At 48.5% G+C, this 22,702-nt stretch overlaps 4 protein-coding genes across 4 annotated transcripts; 1 reads left to right on the top strand and 3 right to left on the bottom strand.

Moving 5' to 3' along the window:
- Positions 1 to 980: 980 nt before the first annotated feature.
- On the bottom strand, positions 981 to 3,181 carry nsdD (GATA-type sexual development transcription factor NsdD). Its single transcript, XM_025605860.1, has 4 exons — positions 2,894 to 3,181; positions 1,859 to 2,801; positions 1,432 to 1,761; positions 981 to 1,305 (listed from the first exon to the last, which is right to left on the bottom strand). Exons 1-4 carry the CDS (start codon positions 2,923 to 2,925, stop codon positions 1,093 to 1,095), a joined length of 1,518 nt encoding a protein of 505 aa, XP_025465260.1. The 5' UTR covers positions 2,926 to 3,181; the 3' UTR covers positions 981 to 1,092.
- Positions 3,182 to 12,968: 9,787 nt separating this feature from the next.
- BO94DRAFT_159911 (uncharacterized protein) lies at positions 12,969 to 13,568 on the bottom strand. Its single transcript, XM_025605861.1, has one exon. The coding sequence runs from the start codon at positions 13,359 to 13,361 to the stop codon at positions 13,026 to 13,028; it is 336 nt and encodes a 111-aa protein (XP_025465261.1). The 5' UTR covers positions 13,362 to 13,568; the 3' UTR covers positions 12,969 to 13,025.
- Positions 13,569 to 18,388: 4,820 nt separating this feature from the next.
- BO94DRAFT_159937 (cholinesterase) lies at positions 18,389 to 20,526 on the bottom strand. Its single transcript, XM_025605862.1, has 4 exons — positions 20,105 to 20,526; positions 19,853 to 20,039; positions 19,178 to 19,798; positions 18,389 to 19,113 (listed from the first exon to the last, which is right to left on the bottom strand). Exons 1-4 carry the CDS (start codon positions 20,369 to 20,371, stop codon positions 18,521 to 18,523), a joined length of 1,668 nt encoding a protein of 555 aa, XP_025465262.1. The 5' UTR covers positions 20,372 to 20,526; the 3' UTR covers positions 18,389 to 18,520.
- Positions 20,527 to 21,789: 1,263 nt separating this feature from the next.
- BO94DRAFT_160074 (uncharacterized protein) lies at positions 21,790 to 22,662 on the top strand. Its single transcript, XM_025605863.1, has 2 exons — positions 21,790 to 21,804; positions 21,960 to 22,662. The coding sequence occupies exon 2, from the start codon at positions 22,041 to 22,043 to the stop codon at positions 22,500 to 22,502; it is 462 nt and encodes a 153-aa protein (XP_025465263.1). The 5' UTR covers positions 21,790 to 21,804; positions 21,960 to 22,040; the 3' UTR covers positions 22,503 to 22,662.
- The last annotated feature ends 40 nt before the right edge of the window (positions 22,663 to 22,702 follow it).

Genomic DNA, 22,702 nt, shown 5'->3' on the forward strand with positions numbered 1-22,702 from the left:
AGAACGCGAAAGAAGGATTTCCGGAGTTTATCTTGCCTAGCACCTAACCCCAACAGTTGCCACGACAGCATCGGCAGCGGTGGCCAAAAAAAAAGCACAGGTTTCTAGAACCCGCGGCGTAGGAATCCAATGTGATCGGGCGCTATTGCCTCCCCCATCGCTTGCGCCTCAATAGTCCAGGCTAAGGATCCATGGGAAAGTTTACCGCCCTGGCTGGACCATGGAGACCCGGAACTCCCGATATGTTTAAACACACGCCTCCGACACCGGCTTGATAACCTTATGCCTGGCTTGTTTGGGCACCGGCGGGATACGCCGAAAGACATCCCTTTTGATTTGGACGAGAATACATGCGCGCGTGGTTTGAATGGACAACTTAAGAATTCTGTCATTGTGACTGTGGAAATGTTAAAGAGGCCATGGGAAAAAAAACTATGTTTACATGTAGTCATCACATGGAGGAAGGAGACTCTCTTCAATTCTCAACGACAGACATGAGTGCATGAACATCATATAGGCACATCTGGAGGTGATCACAATTCCCAGACAAACAGTAGGACACTGGTAGGAAACGGGGGGTATAATTGTAAGCCAGAGCAAAATAAAAAGAAAAGAAAAGAAAAGAAAAAGCAGGCACAATAACACCAAAGATATGGGGTGCGTAAAAGAACTGAACAAAGTCAAGTGCATACATGCCAGTTGCACGACGATGGCAATCGAAGTACAGATTAAAGCCACCAAGATATGATGAGAGGCAAAAGCAAAAGAGGAATGGGAGTGGGAAAAAGGAAGATAAAAAAAGAAAAGAAAAAGGGAATCAGCAAAAGTCTATCCGGATGCCTTTTACCACAACGTGCAAGGGGTATTAGAAAATAATCCCAGGGACCAATAGGACCAGACCAAAATGAAGTCGGAGCTTTTCGTGATCATCCAACCATCCGAAAGGAATACCTTGACCCTGAAACAGATCAAATGAAGACCAAAACGAAACCAACATAAGGTAATGATCAAAAGTGGAAACAGGACTCATAACGCCTGACACTTCTAATCCCAGGTCGTTTCCAACGCCACATAAATGAGCAGACTAACATATTAATGGCTATTCGGTGATGCGGAGTCAAGAGCAGTCTTGGGTTTTAAGTTTGAACCCAAAGAGGATGCCTTGTTCGCTCCCATTTTTCGCGTTAATTTCGCATAGTGTAAACCACAAGCATTGCATAGAGTCCGGGCACCATCGGGCCCACGGCGCCATTCCGGTGTTTCGGCTCGGTTGCAACTGTGGCAACGACCGGGAGGGGCAGCTTTCTGTAAAAATGCCGCTGTTAGCGATGGCAAAATAGATGTGGGTTACTTGTGGAAAGGTCGGGGGCGAGGGGTAAATAATAAAGGGAGGGAATCGGATGGAAGAAACAATATCCATGGCAAACATACCCCTCGTCGCTTTTTCGAATCTGCGCCGGCAAACCCGCCACTGCCCTTGTAATCCTCCTGGTACATTGCCATATGTACATCGTCATGTGCCCCACCGGCCTTGTAGGCTTTTCTTTGTGCCATCTGCTCTGCCATGGCATGCTCCTGGTTTAGGACAGCTGTTCGTATACGCATCAAAGCTTCCTGATGATGATGCTGCATTTTGATCATCTCATCAACTTCATGTAACGAAGGCAGAGAACCAAACACAGGGCCAGAACGCTGGGTTTGGTGCGCCTTTGCCGTATAACGCCTTGCAAATTCCATGGTTCTCGAGCTTATTTCGGCAATCTAATATAGTTAGCGATTGGAGAGCGCATAACAGAGTACCAATGGAAATATCAATGGTGATCCACTTGGACCCTCAATGAAAGGAAAACACACGTACCTCGTTTAAAGGTGTCTCCACATCAAAAATATCCAGGTGGCGTTTGACAGAATCGCTCTGGGGTTGTCCCGTAATAGTAGGCCGGGTTGCAAAACTTCCTTTCACTTCGTCCATGCGTGCAGTTTCTGGGACAGTGGGCTTCCATGATGCCCCCATATAAGGTCGAGAATCGTAAGAAGCAGGGGGATATGCGGGCGCACTTTGGGGGGGCTGTGACTGGAATGTAAATGGTTGCGAAAACGCGCCATAACCATTGGGCGAGGCTACACTACCAGCGGAGGGAGGCGCGCTGTACTCGTAGCCGGAACCAAGCTGGGAGCCGGAAATCGAAGTAATGCCAGTCTTTGCACTCTGGGTGGGCGACTTCCCTGAACTGAGAGATTGTAAGGACGCATTTCTCGAGTCTTGGGTGTTAATCGATGCCAAGCTTGACCGTGAGGCTTCTGCTTGCAGTTGAGGCTGATGCGAAAAAGCAGACTCGCGCATGAAGGAACCAGTCGAAACCCCATTCGAGAAAGGATTCGGAGGGCCCGGAGGCCCCTCCGTTCCTGGCCGCCCGACAATGTTAGAAGGTAGGGAATGGGGAGGTACGTGATGAGCTTGTTGTGGAGGGGCTGGGGTGGGTGCAGGATATGGTAAATGGTTGTCGTTTCCTAGAGCCTCATGAATTGACGGAAGGGATTGCCTCTGAGGCTGTGGCTGCTGTTTCTCCTTCTCCTCCTCAAGCGCGCGTCGCGAATCCGGGGGCGAAATATATCCAGCCTGCAAAGGAACCGCGCCTGTCGATGCTGAGTAGGAAAGCGATAAAGGTTGGCCTGGATACATGGTTGTTGGGCTCAAAAGTGGTGTCGGGGAGGATGTAGGTGCTGTTGCAATAACAGGGTGCTTGGGAGCGTATCCAGGCCCGTCTTTCCCAAGGAATCCGAGTGCCGGTAGATGTTCCCTAAGCCGGAAAAAAGAGCGATTAGCACGTTCGCTGTCGATTGGCCATTGCATGGCCTTTTTGCGACAAGCCACGCAGGATAGAAGACATACCTGTGTCTGTGCTCAGCCTCTAACGACCCCATCACGCCAGCGTTTTATTTCAGAAAGTTATTAGGAAACTACTTTCAATCTGATGCAATGCCAATCGCTACCGCCCAACTGATAAACTGGGACCGTCCGTACTACCTCGATGGAATGCGAGATCGCAGTGTGGTAGCAAGTCGATCGGGCGTTCACGGTGAAGGCGGCGAAGTACAGCGACACTCGAAGACGAGGACAGCCTTATCGGGTGCAGAGTACCGACACGCGTTTCCACTCCTAGTGTTTGCCCACTTTCTTTTCGCCAAACTACCCGATTTTATAGAACCTCCCAGTGAATAGGGAAACCCGAAGGAAAATCCGTGCCACTTCTTTCGTCACCCAAGATTGTCTGGGGTGGTGGCGGTTGTGGGGGTAGGAAACGATGATATCGGGCGAGATGCGAACGAGAGATTCGGCTGGATCGGCCAAGAAAACAATAAGCGGCGGAGAGCGGCGACTCGCGGACAAAACAATATTCGGAAAGTGCTCCGGACGTATTTGTGGCGTTATAAGGTCAGGAAGTCCGAAGTCGATGCGATCGCGGTTCGAATGCTCGCAATTGTTGGGGAGGCTGCTCTTGTAGAGGGCGACTCAAGAGTACGGCACGCACCCGCAGCGCGCAAGCGAACAGGTCAAATCGGAACGATCCCTCTAGCACTCTGAATAACCATCTGCCTCAGGTCAAACCTTGCACAGGGAGTCAAAGTAGCTGGAGTAGCAGTCAGAAATTTGTGCCGAATTCCCTCAAAGATAGATTTGACAATGTTTGAGTTCGCGGGAGCGGCGGAGGCGCAGTGAATGCAAGTGATAGTGAAAGATGAATGCGTCGCGTGGGAAGGGAGATGTTGGTTGGTCCTCTTCGCTTCCTTTCCGTCTCTCTTCAGATCCTTTTTTCCCTTCAACGAACTCAATGAAGACCAACGTAATGGACGCGAAATTGAAGTCGGCAAAGTGAGGGGATCAAAGTAGAAAGAGAGGGGGGTAAAGTAAAGTAAAGAAAGCAGTCGCCAAGCGTGTATGCGTTGTAGGAATAGATGATTTTATGGGCAGAATATGAAGGAACGCGATCTCTTCCAAGATGTTAGAAGGGAAAAGGAAGTTGGAGATGGAAGTAAAATGTCAAGGGGAGGGGGAAGAGACGCGGGTTCAAAAAAAAAGGGAAAATAAAAAAAGGAAAATAAAGTAAAGTAAAATAAAATAGGATAAAAAGGGAAAAGGAAAAGGCAGTGGGATCGAGGATGTCTCGGGCAGAGGAAAGGAGAATCTGACTTCTTCCTCTTGATTGGAATGCAAGAATTTAGAGGGGACAGGATGCAGGAAAAGGCGAGTAAATACCTTAGTAGGAGGAGTGGGTAAGTAGTTGGTTGCGCCAGCAGGGTAGGTAGGAGGACCATAAGAGGAGAAACAACAATGGAGAAGGAGCAGCACCCGCAGAAGATTATAATAGTTATAATGCGTACAAATATAAAGACAATTATAATTATACTTAGCCCACTAAGTCAACACCCAGGCCCGCACACACACGAGATATGGGAGGATCCAAACAGGAGCTACTAAAACTACGTCGGCCCAGGACACATGAGCTCAGACCTGGAAAATTAGAGACAGGCAGGCGGAGGAGCCAGAACGGACTATGAGATCGTCGAATCATACCGACGGTCGTGACCACTTTAAAGTTACGGCGAATTACAGAAGCTTTACGGCTGCGAACTGCGGATCTTCGACGAAGTGTGGAGTGGGTTGGGATCATATTGGCGATGTGCGGATATCTGGGTGGGGAGCGATGGAGCCTTACCAGGGGGGTGTGTCCCTGGCCCCGAGAATTTCTTCTTTTTCTTTTTTTTTTTCCTTTTTGCTGAGGGAGAAAAAAGTGAAAAATAAAATAAGAGCTAAGAAAATAAACCAAAGTGAATTACATACCCTCCCCTCCCCAATACAAGTTCCCACTTTTCCTTACTTTGTACATACAATTACATGTTTTACGAAAATATGTACACGATACGTATTTCAATCTGTTTTCCTGCACAGAAGCCGCTGCTCCCCCATCCCACATTCTCTCATCAATAATATACAGGGGAGGTATTCTCCCTTGCTATTTCTATCTTGCTGGGTCTGAACAGACCTTGGCTGTCGTGAAGATAAATTATCATGCAACATGGATTGCAGCCCTTCCAACGGTCGCTGACCAGCGTTTCCAGTTCGATCCAAGAGCACTAGCCTGAGAAAACTGCCCGAAGTCGAATTACGGCACAAGGAAATGACGAGAAAATAAATCATCAGAGCAAGGCTGGTATGGAACATATATGGGGTTCGGAGTCGAGCAGGGGAAGAGGGGTGAGTTAACCTTTCGCGGAGAAGATCAGAGGAACAATTATTAATATCGCGGGAAATGGCCGTCGATTCAATAGGATATTAGTAAGTATCATCGAGATCCATAGATCGCACGCTATTCGAATTAGGGGAACGGTCAGCGGACTCAAATTATTATTTGGAAGGGGATGGAAGAAGAAGATCGAGATTGCAAAAGAAAATAAACTACCTAATAGAGAGGATGGGGAAGTTAACAGCCATAACAATCCACCTTGACCTACCAACTAACGGCAGATACACTAGACTGGAGTCCTCACTCCATGAATCAGTTGGTACTTTGGAGAGAATAATATAAATCTGATAATAATCGGCTGGCAAATAAACTCTATTAGAGCGTTGCTTGAGTACTGATTCAGAATTCCTCCGATACCACCCCTGATGGCGCATGCCTCTTGAACAATATCTTAGGTTGGAGTGAACAAAATCTCAGATCAATTGCCAGGGCCTTGACAATGGAGACGTCATTCATTGTGTATTCGCACATTGGCGCTTGTCCTTTTTTATAGATGGCTAGTCGTTGTCACTCGATACTTTGTTTATTGATTTGCTCCCAATGCGATTCGCAGATTAGTTTTGGGATCGTTGCTTTTTCAAATTTCCTACATCTAGGGAAGTAACGGTGTATCACTACACAAATGGGTGGTTTAAATGACATGAAATGGAGAAGCTGGTAGGAAACTGGATGCGGTCCGGATGGTCGGGCTCAAAGGTAGTTAAAGGCACCTATGTACTCCACTTGCAGTTGTAGGAGAGCTTGTTTCCTTCCAACTCTTTTCTTTTTTCAATCTCCCCAAATTTGCGATCCATGGCGGACCGCCAAGTAAGGCGCCCACGTTAGCAGTGACTCAAGTTTATGGTTATTGATAAGATCTAATAAGATCCCAATTTATAAGAGTGAGGTGAGAGTGACCAGTTTCTTGTTGTCCAACAAATGATGAACCACTGGAGATCCTGGTAATGCTCAAAGAAAGGCACATATCTACAGCATTGGATTAATGGGCTTACCGTTTCGTTCTTTCTTTTCTTCATGGGCTGAATAGTTAGAGCAGAACTACTTACTACTATTGAATACCTGGGAAAGGTAAAGACATAGCTGAGATAATCTAGGTAGGTATGTCTATATAGGTTGGAAGGACCTATCATCTTACATGGATGTTACCCTCCAAGGTGAGATCTGGGAACAGTTCCTAGTCGAGAAACTGAGTCGCATTTCCGCAAGACGCATAAACATCAAACACACACACACGCTGACACATATGTATGCCCATAACCGGCTTCAACTAGCCCCAAAAAAAATGCGCCGTTGGATCGCAACTGACGGAGATCCAACCAGTCAGAATGCAGGGTAGTACAACCACCCAAAACCTAGCTGCAGCCATGGCCAGATTCCTCCCGCAAGGAATGAATCTTTACTACCCCTGACCCTCCCTCTTCAAAGCTTGTGATCTGAGATATTCTTCCCTGCGTAACATATAGTATATACAGTAGACGAGTAAAATGACATCCAAAAATATAATTCAGGCAGAGACGGAGAATGAAACAATAGGAACTTCGATAAAGTGAAGCAAAGAAAAGCATGAAGCAAAAAGAGTGAGAGGATAAAAAGGGAAGAGGCTGGGTAAGCAGGTATACTGCTCCGTATTTTACCCGTGCCTGCGTGGTTTGTTCCATGGTACAGTACAACGCTCCCCGCTTTCCCTTGCTCGAGATCTCGGGCATAGCCGTTCGTGGGTGGCACCATCGTCATCATTCTCTCTAGCTTTCTTAAATAATCTCCCCTTCATCTTTTTTGATTCACCCTTCTTCCCTTTCTTCTAAATTACTGTCAAAATAAGTAAATGTGCACAATCACACGCCTAAATCTTACAGATATAATTCTCGCCATAACCACCAATTTGATGGTGATTGGATTACCACCCATTCGTCTCTTGTGGTTCCTTTTTAATCAATGATGGGTCTAAAGTCAAACTAGCGTGAGTATGTTGGTAATAGCAGTGGACTATTGAATATGGTGGAACCGGAGAACATCCTTTAGGGCGTCAAGGGTTGGGGTAAACCCGTATAACGGTGCGTTGGACCTTGGAAAAGTCTAGTGGACACTTGGCCTTCGAAGTTACTTACTCCATAGAGGACGGATGCACAGTCGCACACACATTCCGATCGATCGATCGCTTACCCAGATACGTAGTTGCAACAAGTGGTCCTAGTAGGGAAGGGAGGGGGGGCACTAACAGTAAATTGACCACATACACTGTACGGAGTGCATGCGCTGTTATCAATAGCCTTCCTTGGATCGGACGATTTCCCCGAAAAGATATCGTGTCGTATTCCCGGCCGTCTCATTGAACCCCCCCACCACTAATTTAGGACACGTTCCTCGACGCCGGACACCCAAGCAAATGATGGTCAACAAATTCCCATAATCCATAGACCTAGCTCACTTACATTTAAACCGAACAATAAAAATTTACTGGAATAAGTGGTTTCATTGTTTGCCAGCCACAGGGCTTGAAAGGGCAGCCATTTCCATTAATTCCATTATTACCTGTTAACACAACAGTGGCATGCACGTTGCGGGCCTTTGGAGGACGATCCATCTCCGAACCGAGATCTAGGCCACATGATTGGAGATGACCAACGAACGGGCGCATTATTTATCATACAGGCTTCAGATCGACGCCAATCGCCATCATCATCATTGAATATCGAATATGGGCCTACTAGTCAATATATTGACGTAACCAACGATTCTAGTGTGGTACCAACTCAATCATATGCATGTCTATCTACTCACCACTCCATTGCCCCTATGCTGTCAGTTTTCATCAGGGTAGCAATTTTCCTCTAACTCTATGGATTCATGTCTAAATGTAATATATAACTACTAGTATGCCCTTTCCTACGTTGCCCACAGGGACCACAGTGCCAATAAGACTTTTACTAAGGAAGGATATCTACCAAGTATTACTTGCCCACTCGCAAGCATCACATCTTGTATGCACACAGGAGCTTGCAGCAGAGGGCAAGCTTTGCGCTCTAACCTTTTTTAATTTGGCTGCATGCGCAATTTTTAGCATCGTGAATGATTATGGTAGGGAGTCCGAGCTACTATTAGTAGATGAGTAGTGGGATGCTTTCCGCCCGATACGTAAGTAGTATGCGCATACTTTAGTGTCTACTTAGAAAGGTATTGAACATGGTGATTACCTCTTCAGTTCGTATACTACTTTGAGAGGCGTGTTGACACCGGTCTGGCAGATCAAATCCATTGTACATTCTCTCCCCGTCAAATAGATGTGGTCGCCCATACATCTGACGAGACTGTGATCGTTACAACTTAGCATTGTCTCTGGCCGAGCCGTTAAGTAGCCTGGACACAACTTATGCGATCCGTTGCTCAATGGGCTCGATATAGTAGGTATGCTGGTGCTGCTCTTACTTAGCACCCTTGAACCAAACCCCTGCCCCTCAAGTTTATACATATATTGTGTATGTTTCGATCGTTACGGAGTTTGGGTCGTACTCGCGTATTTACCTAGTAATGCATATCGAATACGTATTATGAACGATTGAATGAGAAAAACGGCGACTTATATGCAGCTGCGAGTCAGACAACGGTTGAAACATTAATATAAATTGTGGAAAACTCCCTGACTCTCAATGTCTCCCATGATCCCATCATTCCATGGCACTGCAGACCGAAGTGTATCCGGAAGCCCTCGGCCCCTGTAAGGAAGCAGCCACGCTCATCCACCGGCGCTCCATGGAGACTTTTACTCTGCAGGCTTTGCCCCATCCTCCCCCCCCCCTCATTCTAAAGTGGACGGTGCTTTGTACCGACACAATGGGCTTTGGGGGCTTTCTCGTCCAGCTATGAACCACGTCGCTTTGACACGCACTCTTAAAATCCAGCATGCCTCTGAGAATATTGCCGGTCCATTGCATTCCCCGTAGAGCTACAGAATTTTAGGAGCACTGAAGTACACAATCTATATAAGTTCGGTGTCATAGAACTTGGCTTCAGCGCTCTAGAGCCCAGAAAGTGGATTTTTTGCTGCGAATTGTACCTATCTATTATCTACTGTCAGGCTAGGGGAAGTCGAACTGACTTCCAGCAGATGGCGCTAAAAATATTCCTTGAGGGATCAACTGGAAGCCTCCGATCTTTACCAGAATTGGCAAGGCTACGGTAACTACTTCCGCCAGGTGAAGCGCATGGCGTCGGAGATCCCTGGAGGGAAAGGATTGGAACTTGTCTGATTATTAACCTGCTCCATCAATTGCTGACATGTGATGTTGGGCGAAAGTCATGACCTCATTCCACAGGTACACTTATCCTCCGTGTCAATCCTTATGGAGGCTTCTCTTCCGGAATAATTTTTCCTGAGGTAATTTCGTCCAGGTTCAGCAGATCAAGGAATCCAAAGCTATGACGCCAGGCTTCATTTGACTCGGTACTTTTTTGTCCTACTGTTACCGGTGCACAGACAAGGCGGCAACAGTGAAAAAATGGATCATGGATCTAACGGTCGCCCAGAACGCGATCATCCAATCAGGCACCCTTATAGCCACTTCTAGGTACGTTTCCCATCTTACCTACGGATCACTTAGTAGTACTTACAGATAATCTACCTCCACTGCACCTTGCTTCAATTAATCCCATATATCTTCTTTTATGTGTGTTTAGCTCACGTATTTTGGGTGAGCCATGATTATATTCGAACATCTCTTAGTGTGACTAATATATACCTACGTCTACACCCCAAGGGAGAGGACCTCCGTTTTCAAATTTCACCTACGTTTAGGCTCGATGTCGTGGGACGTTATTCGCCTGCGAGTCCAGCGGACTCCGCTCTAGAACACTGAGTGTGAGGAATGCTGTGGCCTGGGGCTCTGGCTAGATACCTAATAAGGACTAGCTTGGTCGGGAAATCTTTGCGCTCGCCATGTAAAGTCGTTCAGCCGACATTGATTGGATAGGACAGATGCATTGGCCAACAAGCTTATATTGGCAGTACAATAGTCCATACCCTTAAGCGGTTTCGAGGATAGTAAAAACTTGCCTACCGACTATCTACCGGCAAGGAAACATCATCTCCAGCCCCTCTACGCTAACCCGGGTGGCCGTACCACACCGTCTCCAGAGATGGCGTTCGCTCTGGGTGAGGAGCCCCCATCCATCAGAGGGATGCAAGTAATGGTTTAAAATCCGGAGACAAGGTGGCTACATCACTGACAAGGGTGAAAGCTCGGCGGCAATGAAGCACCTGATCATTGGCAATAGACGGAGACCCGAGTTGCTGATGGCCTCGAGGGAATCTCTTACTTTGACACTTAACAAGTCTAGGATGTGTGGGACCTAATAATATGAGAGCCAGGCTACATACCAGCAGGATCCAGTGATCTACGGGTGACTGCTATTAGCATACGTCAAAATAAGTGTCTTTCGGATACCAGCCGACACCAGTGTTCTTGGAAGCAACAGTGGGCCAATATATCTTCAGAGCCCTGAACATCTGAACAATATGTCATCCAGCGGTTTAGCATCTGAATTCCCCCCGTCACACATGAGAGCCTCAGAAAAAGCTCCCAGTCATAGTGACCGCTATTTCGACAACTATCCATTCGGCACCCGCATCCAGTGCTTTGATCAGTGGGGACATGTCTAGATACCCACAGTTCACCAATAATACGTTTGCAATGGGCATTGTGTTCTCCAAATAGACAGAGAGACGAGATTGCATTCAATCTTGCTTTTGATGGCATGGCCTCGTGCCTTTCTAATCATTGTAATGCCATTGTCATGTGAAAACCCGTTTGTGTTACCGCATCTAGGCAGGAAAGCGGGAGGAGGGTCCAAATGCTGGATGAGCCAACTGAAGCATGCGAGTACAGATACTCCCACGGACTTTGTGGTGAGTTCTCCTTTGCCACCCTGTCGTGGCTTTTCCAAGCAAGACAGCAACACCGCAGGGGGAGGGGGGTTCATCGTACGCAAGGGCCGTGGTTGATAATACTCTACGAGGTACCCCCTTCTTCTTTTACGCCCACCTTCTCCGTGGTCGCTATTCTAGAACCAAGGTGTGCAACCAAGTATGCCTCATAGGAGTTTACTACGCAAAAGGGGGTTCGGGCTACCACAGCTATGGAGCCAGCTGGGCAATGTGGAGTCATATATACAACCAACCAACGAACAGACATCTCAGCGTTGTCGTTTTAGGGGTATTGTCACAGCACACCTTCCGCATTAGGAGTCTCACCAAGGACATATAAGGCAGTAGGACTCGGAATCTAGGAACAGCAAGTTAGCAACATGATGGAGTTGGGAAATGGTGGGCCAGAAAGCGGATAATAGGATCGACAGCGCCAAAAGGGATGGTTTAAGGACCGTTGCGACCGTTGGCTGGCAGTCGCGCCTCGCTAACGTCTTCGCCAACTGCCCTCTATCAAAATCAGGATAAGTACAGATAATGGATACCGGCATTGGGGATATGGTGGGACCGGGTCCTATGATCGGTCAATGATGATCAAATCATCATCCCAACTAGAGAGGAAGGGAGCGACAACGCTTCGACCATTGTGGAAAGAGCCTAAAATGAGAGCGATCGGATCCTCTTCAACAGCTGTCTGCTTATTGGTTCTAATGTTGGGGTTTGAGGCCAGTCTGATTGTGATACACCCACTATTGCCTGCCACCCATTTGGCCATTTGAGGCTGGACGTTGACGTTGCAGCCGTAAATCCGGCTCCAAATCCATCTGCATCTGTGCAAAGGGCTTCTCTTGCCCTTTTTTTTCAACTTGGCTCATCTTCGCTGGTACCCAGTGAACAAGTCTGTATCGGAAGGATGCCCATCTAGAGCCAGATATATTGGCCGGCGTAATTGGCACTTTTTTTTTCTTTTTGGGAAGGTTAAGATTACTAAGACGCCCTAGTTATGGCCCCCGATCTGCTAGCAGCGGGCTACTCCTGCACCGCTCTTTGATTGACACGGCCTTTGTTGTTTTGCATGGGATGGGCCGATTTGACCATGAGCCCAAGAGACTGGCACCGGGCAAAGAGAAGCAAAAGGGAGGGCAGGAAAAGCTCCAGGACCAGCGGCAGTGGATCCGTCCCGGTAAACTCTCCGACGACTTATCCCAAACCAGAAAGTTGACAGCTGGGGTTTCGTCCAAAACGGTTAAACCCGATGGCTCGTCTCTGGCCAGCTCCGTCCTTGGGCTACCAAGACTTGGGTTTCCTGCACGCCGACCGATTGGGACTTGGGAGCGTGTTTGGTGCCGCTAACGGCCCCCACCCCTCATTCATCATTGTTCAAAGTTGTCCCGTATCAAATTTGTACAGTACCCAACGGGCCAAGTTCACTAGTACCTAGATCCCATCCCCCGTCTCGAGCAAGAATCAGATCTCCCCTTGACATACGGAGTACTTACTGCTCCGGTTGTGTGGATTCAAGGCGTACCTTGTACTACTCCCTCTGCGTATGGGACAAATACCAACATACTGTGAGCGCATTGACCCATGGTGAAACACCGAAGAAGTTTCTTGCCAGCCATCAGAGTTTTCTCGTTCACTTTCCTTCTTCACACCTCCCACTTCCACTGTGGACTTCGATATAGGTAGGTACTAGATAGGTATTGCCTACGGTAATTCAGGTACCGTTGCCGAGGATAGTAGCTCGGTCGCCTCCTTCCAAGTAAGGAGGCAAAGGAATCGGCCGGCCCACTCGGCGTTCATTCCTCGTTCTTCATTCCTTCAGCATCCCCCTGGAGGACACGTGAAGTGGACCATTCTTTATCGGCTCCATTCATTCTCCCGTCTTTGGCGTACCAAGATTCGACTGGAGAAACCCTGTCCGAGATGACGAATTCGACCGATGCCCTGTCAATCATCCTCATTCTTACAGCTAAGGTATGTCCCACCCGTCTGTGGCTGTATGCATGGTTGACAGGAGGAGTACAAGCAAGAAAAAAGAGTGGAGGACAGCCACTGGGGATCACCACCGCTTCGGGCTGTGCGTACAGGGCCCAGTGAGGTAAGGAAATACTCATCATCATCATCATCATCATTATTATAGAAGACCTTAATATTGTCTGTCACCTTGGAGTCCAAAAAAAAAGGCAAGACCACAATAAAAATGATAATAATATGTGTCATGATCTAATGGTCTCGGAGAGCACTTCCCGCCCTCTCTAAATTTTTTTCACTATTTTTTTCGCCCTTGTCGCCTCATCTTGCCCCGGCCGCGAGACGGATCTACTTCGGCTCCCATGCATTCCCCGAATTGAGTCGTAATCAAATCCCGAAAATCGATTGACAGATCTATAGCTAATTCCTGTTGAGCCGGAGCATCTGCTTTTGAGGATTGTCATCAACGAGGCGGTCGAGCGATCCACCAGGCGCGGTTCCCGAAAAGGGGCAGAAATGGCCATCTCATGAATCATGTAGTGGCCCTGCTCAGCAGACTACGATAGACCATGCCGGATGCTATTGTTGCAACTTGCAAGATCGCTGTCATCCTCTTCTGGCATCTCCAGTGAAAAGGTGCGGGTTCGGAGGTCGCGGCACGCAGATACTGCCTTTTCCAGGCCGTTGAACGTTGGCTTTCCCCACCGTATCTACGGACCCGGCTGTGGTGTGATCCACCCCTCTGGTGGTCAGGACTGATGGATCATTGGGGTACGCATCAGCGTCAATCCGGAAGGTTAAGTCTGCATGGTTGCAAAAGTACGCGATCCTAGTGAGGGAAACATGTCTATCTCGATGGCAGGTCGATATTATTGGGTTCTGCGTGAGGAAGGGGAGAAGGCGTGGATCTCCCAAGGCCAGCAGTTACCTCGACAAATTTCCTATCCGAGACGAAAATCAAATCGAAAAAGAAAAAAAAAAAAAAAAAATCAGGAATCCTCATCCAGGCTCAGTAGCGCCGTTCCCGGTAGAACGGATCTGATTGACGGGTTCGAGTTCATGACTTGACTTGTTGAGCTACCTACTACTTACTAGTCTTAAGTTCCTCTAAATTCTCCGCACCAAAACCTCCGTCCCGTCCAGGTGAAAGCTGCAGTAACCTCATCTCTGGGCCCCGTCGAATTACCCGGCAAACAATGGTAGATGGTGGGGACCGTGAGTGGACTGGGCCCAAGCATCTCTGTCACTTTTCCAGAAGAGAGGCGTATCTACTATCTAGTAGACAGGACGAAAGAAAAAGGGGGAATCCCGATAATCCTCCCCTTCAAAAATCAAGAAGATGGAGTTGGGTGGCTCTTGACTTCATAACGGTCGTTGATCGGCCCGCCGTGGCTACCATGCCGACTCTGCCAGAACCAGCTCCGGGCAGTCTTGGGTTTAGCGTCGTCTATCGACCATCGCCATCGGCGGGTTAATCTGCGCGGATCTTGGGTGGTTGGGGCTAAGATATATGAGCTCCGGAGTCTATCAATGGTGCTAACGAGCAGCCCACGGAGATGACAGCCGGAAGGGTATTAGCACCTGACTGGTAAATGAATCGCCGTTGGCTGTCCGTCTCCATTTTATAGTAGGTCAGCGTCATTACTTGGCTCTGAAGAGTCAGTCCGTTGAGCCTTGGGCACTCCCACACCGAAGTCATCCCGATGCCCTACTTTCGACCCTCCGGACCCTATAATGGATGTCATTATGATATTATCATCCTTGGTCCTGGCAGCGTGGTGATGAGCTTGCTGAAGGCCCGGATACCCACTACTTGAAGGCAGCTATATTTACCACGCCATATATTAATTGCGAGTCATTAGGCTTACAAATCAACCCGCAAAAGGGGGTGTCTTCACTATTCAGTAACCTCGGGCCAAGACAAACGAAGAAAATCATCATGACCATGAAGATTGCATTATGAGCAGGTGGATGTTTTCTGGAGCAGGGATCGAGCTGCCCGGCAGTATGAGCTATTCGAAGCTCACCAAAAAAATATATTGAGTCATACCAACGTACACCACTGCGCCACAGCAGCAATATCGGACCCGGCCAATGCGAGTATAGGCTACTACAATCTGTTATTACCTACGGAGTATCGATCGGTCCATCATGTGAACAAGTAAGCATAAATTAATTAGTACTACCTGCCTACTTCTGATGGAACTCCGATGCTAACCCAATAATAAACACTAACGACGCGATGTAACCTGATCCCGATCGATCATGCCAGCAGCCATATGGCTGTTAGATATGACTTCCGATCGCGTCAGATTATAGTAGCTTCCTTATAGCCTTATAGCGACTTGCCTGATGGCTATCATCGGCTGTCACTTGTCAGATAGGCGCCTTACCCCGTATGGTATTTTATGGTCGCGTCTTGTAACAATGTCCCTCTCTGTACTGAAATACAGATTAGCGTGCGCACTGATCTGCTCCAGTGACAATGCTTGCCACCAACCAAGGTACTGGTACCTACTATACATAGCGTTAAGGCGTGAAGCACAGTAGTCGATGCATGAGGATCAGTGCATCCGCCTGATGATTCAGAGGGTGGCTTCTGTATGGTGACTGTATGACTGTATGTATGTTCCAGAAGTACTGTACATGGTTTCGGCCGTTACCATCCTCCCCTTCTGGGGCGTTGTAGTTATCTACAGTTGACCAGGCATTATTTGGATATGAAAGCTACATATGTCTATGATTATGATTATCCAGGTAGACTCCAGTGTTCTGCATGCTCCCAGATATCATCCCTTAGCGAATAGCCTTTCAACCTTTCCAAACCTCTCCCTACAACAAAATGTCCATAGTCCATCACGCAGACAAATATACATCATCACCACAACTCCAACTCGAACTACACTACACTACAGAATAATAACCCCCCATCATCCAAAATACACAACATACATCTCAAAATTTGCAATACAACCAAATACCCAGATCCATCTGCTAGTTTCCATCTCACCCAACAGCGCGGCCCAGATCCAAACCCCCCTCCCCCTCCCAAACACGTGGATAACGAAAAAGGAATCAATCAATCAATCAAACCACGGATACACCCGGCCCAGGGAAAGGATCGAACTATCTACTCACCTCGCTAGAATAACTACCTAATTAATTTAGTAACCAACCTACTACTCCGTAATAACTAACTAAATGGGTACTCGACACGAAGACGATGACAGCTGACAGAACAACATATAGTTACTTATCTAGGTAGGAAGGTAGGTAGGTAGGTAGGTAGGTAGTATAGATCTTGGAAACTTATTGGTATCTGGCAGTTAATGAGATTAGGTACTTATGTTTCTCCTATATCTATTATCCTATTTAGTATATTGTCTTGGTTTAATTTCCTTTTTATATTTTGATGGACTGGTGGTGATGAGATGAGGGTATACGTAAGTTGTAACTCTGAAGATTCCCACTCGAGCGGGAAGGAAATAATGAAGAGAGATGGAATGGATTATATTTAGAAACGTCAATGGAAATTATCTACCTACCTACCTGACTCGGAAAGAATAAGAAGAAGAAGAAGAAGAAGAAGAAGAAGCAAACGATCGAATCGAATCTGCGTGGCACCGGGAGGGGATGAGGGGGGGGGGGGGGGCGAAGAGGGGCGCCAAAATGCCACTTTACTAAAAGCAGGGAGAGAGAGGGGAGGTGTGCCTGGGAAATAAGCAAGATCCCGCAAACGAGGTGCCCGAGATGGGATGGGGCCGTCGGGAAGAAATAATAGTAGTTCAAGAAAAAGGTAGATAGAGGGCGAACGAACATTTTAATTAATTAATTAATTAACTGTCTAGAGATTACAGAGTATTAGATAATAGTAAGAAGAAAAGAATAGTAGGGAAACGGGAAAGGAAGGGAATGAATGGGGGGGGCCTACGCCACCGGAATGGAATGGGTAAGCTGTTGTGGAGGACTTGTGGTCAATGACAACCTGGTTGATTTGATTACACGCGATCGCGATCGGCAGCGCGACCTTTTAATCAAAGGAACCGAACCCGCGATAACTCGATAGATTAGTTTTTTTGCCGTCTAGTATTTTCTAGTAAGTATCCATTTCATTTTTTGTTTGTTCCCACTTCTGACTACCTATCCTATCTAGATTAGTACGTAGATAGATGGTTGGTTAGTACTCGGGTTGGTTTTGGCAGGGACCCAGCTAAGATGTTCTGGAATGTTCAAAAGGTCCCCCCCCCGCGGGCCCTTGGGTTCATGCCTCGTTCCATGGTTACCGTTCTGCAATCAGGTAATTTTTACCGAGTGATTTTTCACTCTCTGTACTTTGGAACTCCATCTCGTTTAGATGGGATAGTACCGGTGGTGGTTGTTTTCTGGATGAGTGTTTCGATAGATTTTTTTTCTCTCTAATCTCTTAGTTCTAGGCTGGGTCCAGTCAGCTTGCTGAAGGAATTTTTCCTGGTTGAGGATGACGGGAGTTGGAGAAGGAAGGAGAATCGAGCCCGAAGGACCCCTGGCTGGGCTATCCGGAAAGGGAAAGGATATGACAGGTCCCCCTCCAGCCATGACAGCCACGGGGGGAGGGGAACGTCCCATCCACTGTCAAATCGTGGATCCCGCTGCCATTGGGTACCCCATTCTGGCAGGTAGCTGAGGGATCAAGACCAGGGGAAATTCTATTTCCCGTTCCTTCCCTCTTCTTCATCGGTAGTAGTACAGTCGGGGACTTGGTATGGATCGTATGATAGTCGATCTGTCTGTCTGTCCCCGAGGGTGGTGGTGCCGGATAGACACCGTGAGGAACAACACTTCTCGCTTGCCAGACCACACCCCCTGAGACTGGCTTCCCCTGGCACTGGGTCGGGGAGGTTTGCCTTTTGTCTTCTGTGATGTCTCTCTTCTTGGCTGTTAGCTTGGCTTGGCTGGAGACAATTGATGGACGAGCGTGTGCCTCCGAGGTACATAGACCGTCACTGCCACCAATCATGTATAGGCTGTCTCGCTGGGTTCGTGATACAAAACCGGTATTTCTTGATTTGTAATGCATGATGCGTAGGTTTTCCTGTTGCTCGTAACGCTAGCATCTCGCTTTTTTGCAAATCGGGGACGGATCTACCATCCAGATGGAAACTAGATTACATACAGAGTCCGGGTTGATGCATGAAGCACTGCATCGGTGTTTGGCTTCTAACGAGAGACGGGACCAGATGCGCTTGACCCTTCCCTGTTTGCTTGACCATCTATCGTAGGCTGCATCGAACGAAAAGCTAAACTCACAGAACAGGCTCACATGTGCATCGACAGCAGGAGCTTATCGCCAGTACGCGCTCGCCACGGAATTGATATAATCGATCCCCTCCTTCCGCCACGTGTCTGGCTCCATGTAGCTCGTGACATTCGCATCAAACACCAGATCAACCGGCTGATCCTTCCCGTACGCCTGCCACCGTACATCCGAGTCCTTGATGCCCGAGTTGGGGTCCAAGTCGTGGATGAACGAGGCCCACATGCTGGTCATCAAGTCGCTTAGCTGGATGTAGGACTCGGGCATCCCTGCGAACGGCTTCCCGTAATGGTACCCAAGGCCTGCAATGTTGTTGAACACAAACGAAACTTCTTCGAAATGGGTGGCGCCAGACAAGATCGGAACGTCGGCCGCTCGCATGTTGAAGCGATAGCAGTAGGCCGTCGTCGAAGTCTCCGCCCACGCCTCGCATTGTCGCCGTCGGTTAGCATGCATTACATAGTCCCCTGCGTATGCGCAGGTGCGCCGCCATTCGTAGCCTTTAGACGGGACTCGGCTGGACCCGAGAAACTCGGGGATGCCCAGTGCTGGGTCATCGGGGTAGAGCTGCAGGATCTGCTGGGCGATGGTCGGGGGTAGTTTGAATCCAGATGAGCCATCTGCGCGTGGTTAGCCCAATTGCTGTCCTGGGATTCTGTCAAGTTAACTGGTCATCGTGCATACCTGTAAGATATGCATAGAACTGCTCTGTTGTATTGATCCCAGTGGGCCCGAACGCGGTCCCTTCGTCGGTATTGGTTCCTGAAATGATCGGGACCTTGACAAATTCATGCTTGTCAAGCTGGAGACTCCCCCAATCCCTGATGAGATCGCCATCGATGACAGGCCCGAAGTTGTACTCTGATGAGCCATCAGTGCCGTTGAGAACGGCGTTCAATTGCTCGAAGGGGACTTCGCGCAGGCACTGCAGCGAATCCACTACGTCGGAGCAATTGACTTTGGCCGCGAGATCGTCATAAAGTGGCTGGTATCCAGTATAGTTGGCTGGACTTGCTGTCATCGTACCTCCTGATTCCATGATTGCTCCGCGGAAGAGTCCGTCGTCCCTACCGCCGTATGCTGCGAGATGGTAGCCAACCGACATTCCCCCAGCAGACTCGCCCCAGATAGTCATCTTTTCTGGGTCGCCTCCAAATGCCTCGATGTTCTCCTTGACCCATTGGAGCGCAAGTCTTTGGTCCCTGATGCCTAGGTTTGTGTTGCCAGTACCCGAGACCTGGCTGGAGCTCAAGAAGCCCCAGGCTGAAAGGCGATAATTGAGGCTAACGGCGATGAATGGCTTTCCTGCAGTGCGAGTCACAAATTAGACAATTCTTCCACCTGTGTCGGAAGACGTACCAATCTTATAGGAGTTGGAGACGATAGCAGACATGTTGTAGCGCTGGTCAGCGCTGGATCCCTCGTAGAAGCCACCGCCATGGATCCAGACGCCTACAGGAAGCTTCGAGCTGTCGTTTACCGAAGAGTCACGAATGACGTTCAAGGTGAGGCACGCTTCGGACTGCGGGTACCAAATTGAATCGGTCTAACATGCTCTGCTATTAGATTGTTTCCAAGAACCAGGCTCGCAAGAGAGTCTCGCGCACGTACACCGTATCCCACACAGATATGAGAATATTCTTTTGCGTCGTGCTGTCCGCTCCAGCTTTCATTCAGAGGCTGAGGCACCGTGAACCGCAAGTCACCAACAGGCTGCTGGGCATACGGCATACCCAAGAAGAAATCTTGCTGGTAATGCGTATTCCGCACTCCGACATATGTGCCGTTGCGAACATTGGCCGTGGGACTGGCCGCGCCGGTTGGCGCCGCTTTCCCTACGGCAAGTAAAGCAAGAAGACCGGCAGCGGTTTTGAGCATCGTGGAAGGACAAGAGGCTTGCTATCGGTACTCGCTCAGGCAGCGATTGAAGGCTTGATGGGTGGCCATTATATGGAAAAGGGGTCCAAATTGTGGGGAAGCAGGGATGAATGCACCCCGGAGAATTCGAACCACAGTATCTTGCATTAGACTCATCAGTGAGATTGATTTATCCCGGAAACCATGGGGTTGAGGAATGCGGGGAAAGCATTGAAGGCTCGACCGCCATGTGTGGAAATTCCCACTCCAGGTAGGATTGTCGGCCGAATTGCGGAGCCATTTGGTCATAGGACGCAACGGGCCCAATGACCTCATGGCAATGATGGCAATGATGGCATCCCAAGCGTCTGAAAGTGCCGAACCGATTTGCCGGAGGGCAAGTTGAATGGGGTCTTCCGGGAAGGCAGTTTCACGCGACGGCTGGATAGCGTGGTTTCCCGCGAGCTTGCCGCAATATGAACGACTATCATACCGGCGCCAAATATATCTCTGCTGCTGACGAGTGGCGAATGGTATAAGTCAAGTCAGCATACCAGAAGAAAATGGATGAAGCCCTGACAAGTAGACAAAGCAAAACAGGCCCAAGGGCCAGTGGTAGCGAGATATAGAAACATATTGAGTGAGGTGGAAGTGGTGAATGAGACACACGAGGAAGGAAAGAGGCATGTGTGGACTGCCTGACCGCCAGACCAGACACCTGCAGATGCACAATGCACGCCTAGGCTTGGACAGCCGTCCACGGTGCTCCTGACATCTCCCGGAGTTCTTGACCGGCCCTCATTAGGCAAAAACCTCCTGGTTTCTCACCAGCTGATGACGAATACTCCATGTTCACTGACACAGGCCTGCTCCGTAATCAGCCTAAACCTGTATGCTTTGATCGCAAAAATCAACTTATCCGGGACCAGGACCCCATGTTGCACAGGGACAGAAGAAGCCCAGCCCAGAAGCCCTTTTCCAAGGCCAGAGTCGCACGAATTATCATATCAAGAGGGCTGTGAGGGGTTATCGAGCCTTGTCTGACCAGCAGATGCGTTGAGCTGATTCAAACGTTCATGGGATCTATTCTTTTGGGACGGATTCAGCGCCCTTGGTGTGAAGACTCCTGGAAAGGTGGTCAGACAGCAAAAGGATACGCTGCATCATTGACTTCCCGTCCTATAGTGCGTTGGACAAAAGTTTCAGATGATCGCAAAGCTTCATATGGTCTCTGCACACACCACCGGGAGCAAGAGGTATCGCCGTGGAACAAACCCATCGTTGGCATTGTAACGGTAACACGTTGGCTTGGCTTGGCTTGTTGCTTTTATATCAAAGTATAGCCACTGCAGATCCGTTCCATCCGAGGTCTGCCGTGGCTGTGGCTTGATATGATGCAGTGATTTCTTCGATGGGCCATTGTCGCTGGCTGCTATCCACCGAAAACCCAGAAGGTATAAGTTATTCGATGACTCTCAGTCTACACACTTGCCGAACCAGGGACTGCATATACTGTCAGTATCCTGGGGCGAGAGTAGGAAACATACTCCGAATTCAGAATCCATTCCACTTCCTGGTGTGCAGCTGGTGACAGGCATCATATGATCAGATTCTAGTCGTCGTACCGATTGAAGCAGAGCTCACACCTACCACAACATATCATCACAATCCCGGTCCGAAGATATCAGAGATGCACTGGATCATACCAAGTCAAACAATTGCACTGGCAGGTTTGCCTCCACTGCCCGACGAAGTCGACTCCATAATGGCTGTTATTCAAGGGTTTCTGGAGGCACTGAGGGCCAAAAGTCCCGGCGAATTTGAAAAGTATTGCGTTCGGGCAGGAGGCATGTCAGTTTGGCCGCCATCACCAACCCTTCCTCGCTTTTGTACCATTGGGGCTTTCGTGGAACAAGTAACGAGGATTCAAGACGAAATCGACGAACGGATTTGGGATCCAGAAGTGAAGGTATATTCGCCAGGGAACCTGGCTGCGGTATGGGCACCCTTTCGGGCCAAAGTCAATGGGATTGTGCATCATGTGGGGGTTGAGCTTTTCATTCTCCATAAACTCGATGGTGTGTGGAAAGTAACCGGGCTGGCTGATTCATGTCGTCAGCCAACAGAGGAAGAAAAGCTGTTGTTGCCATAGTGTTTAGGAGCGAAGAGTGCCCGCAGGAGGGGATGAAGATCTCATAAGCGCGCTTTGAGTGGTTGTATGTGCCTGAATTACAGTGAACAAAAGTTGAATGAGTATTCTCTGCTTAATGAATAGCATGGCAGTCAACCGGTATAGCATGTCAGCTACAATTTAGAAGTTATGGGCGTTGGTAATTAAGAGCACTGGAGAGC

The sequence above is a fragment of the Aspergillus sclerotioniger genome, assembly GCF_003184525.1.
Source record: "Aspergillus sclerotioniger CBS 115572 chromosome Unknown BO94scaffold_22, whole genome shotgun sequence".
NCBI classification, from domain to species: Eukaryota; Fungi; Ascomycota; class Eurotiomycetes; order Eurotiales; family Aspergillaceae; genus Aspergillus; species Aspergillus sclerotioniger.

Excerpts from the sequence above, each read along its gene's own strand:
- BO94DRAFT_160074 (XM_025605863.1), top strand. The coding sequence starts at position 22,041 with ATGCACTGGATCATACCAAGTCAAACAATTGCACTGGCAGGTTTGCCT.
- BO94DRAFT_159937 (XM_025605862.1), bottom strand. The coding sequence starts at position 20,371 with ATGCTCAAAACCGCTGCCGGTCTTCTTGCTTTACTTGCCGTAGGGAAA. Across the intron at positions 20,040-20,104 it reads ATATCTGTGTGGGATACGGT|ACCGATTCAATTTGGTACCC; the intron begins GTACGTGCGCGA and ends AGAGCATGTTAG. Across the intron at positions 19,114-19,177 it reads GTTCTATGCATATCTTACAG|ATGGCTCATCTGGATTCAAA; the intron begins GTATGCACGATG and ends AACCACGCGCAG.
- nsdD (XM_025605860.1), bottom strand. The coding sequence starts at position 2,925 with ATGGGGTCGTTAGAGGCTGAGCACAGACACAG. Across the intron at positions 2,802-2,893 it reads GAGGCTGAGCACAGACACAG|GGAACATCTACCGGCACTCG; the intron begins GTATGTCTTCTA and ends TTTCCGGCTTAG. Across the intron at positions 1,762-1,858 it reads TGGAGACACCTTTAAACGAG|ATTGCCGAAATAAGCTCGAG; the intron begins GTACGTGTGTTT and ends TAACTATATTAG.
- BO94DRAFT_159911 (XM_025605861.1), bottom strand. The coding sequence starts at position 13,361 with ATGATGATGATGATGATGATGAGTATTTCCTTACCTCACTGGGCCCTG.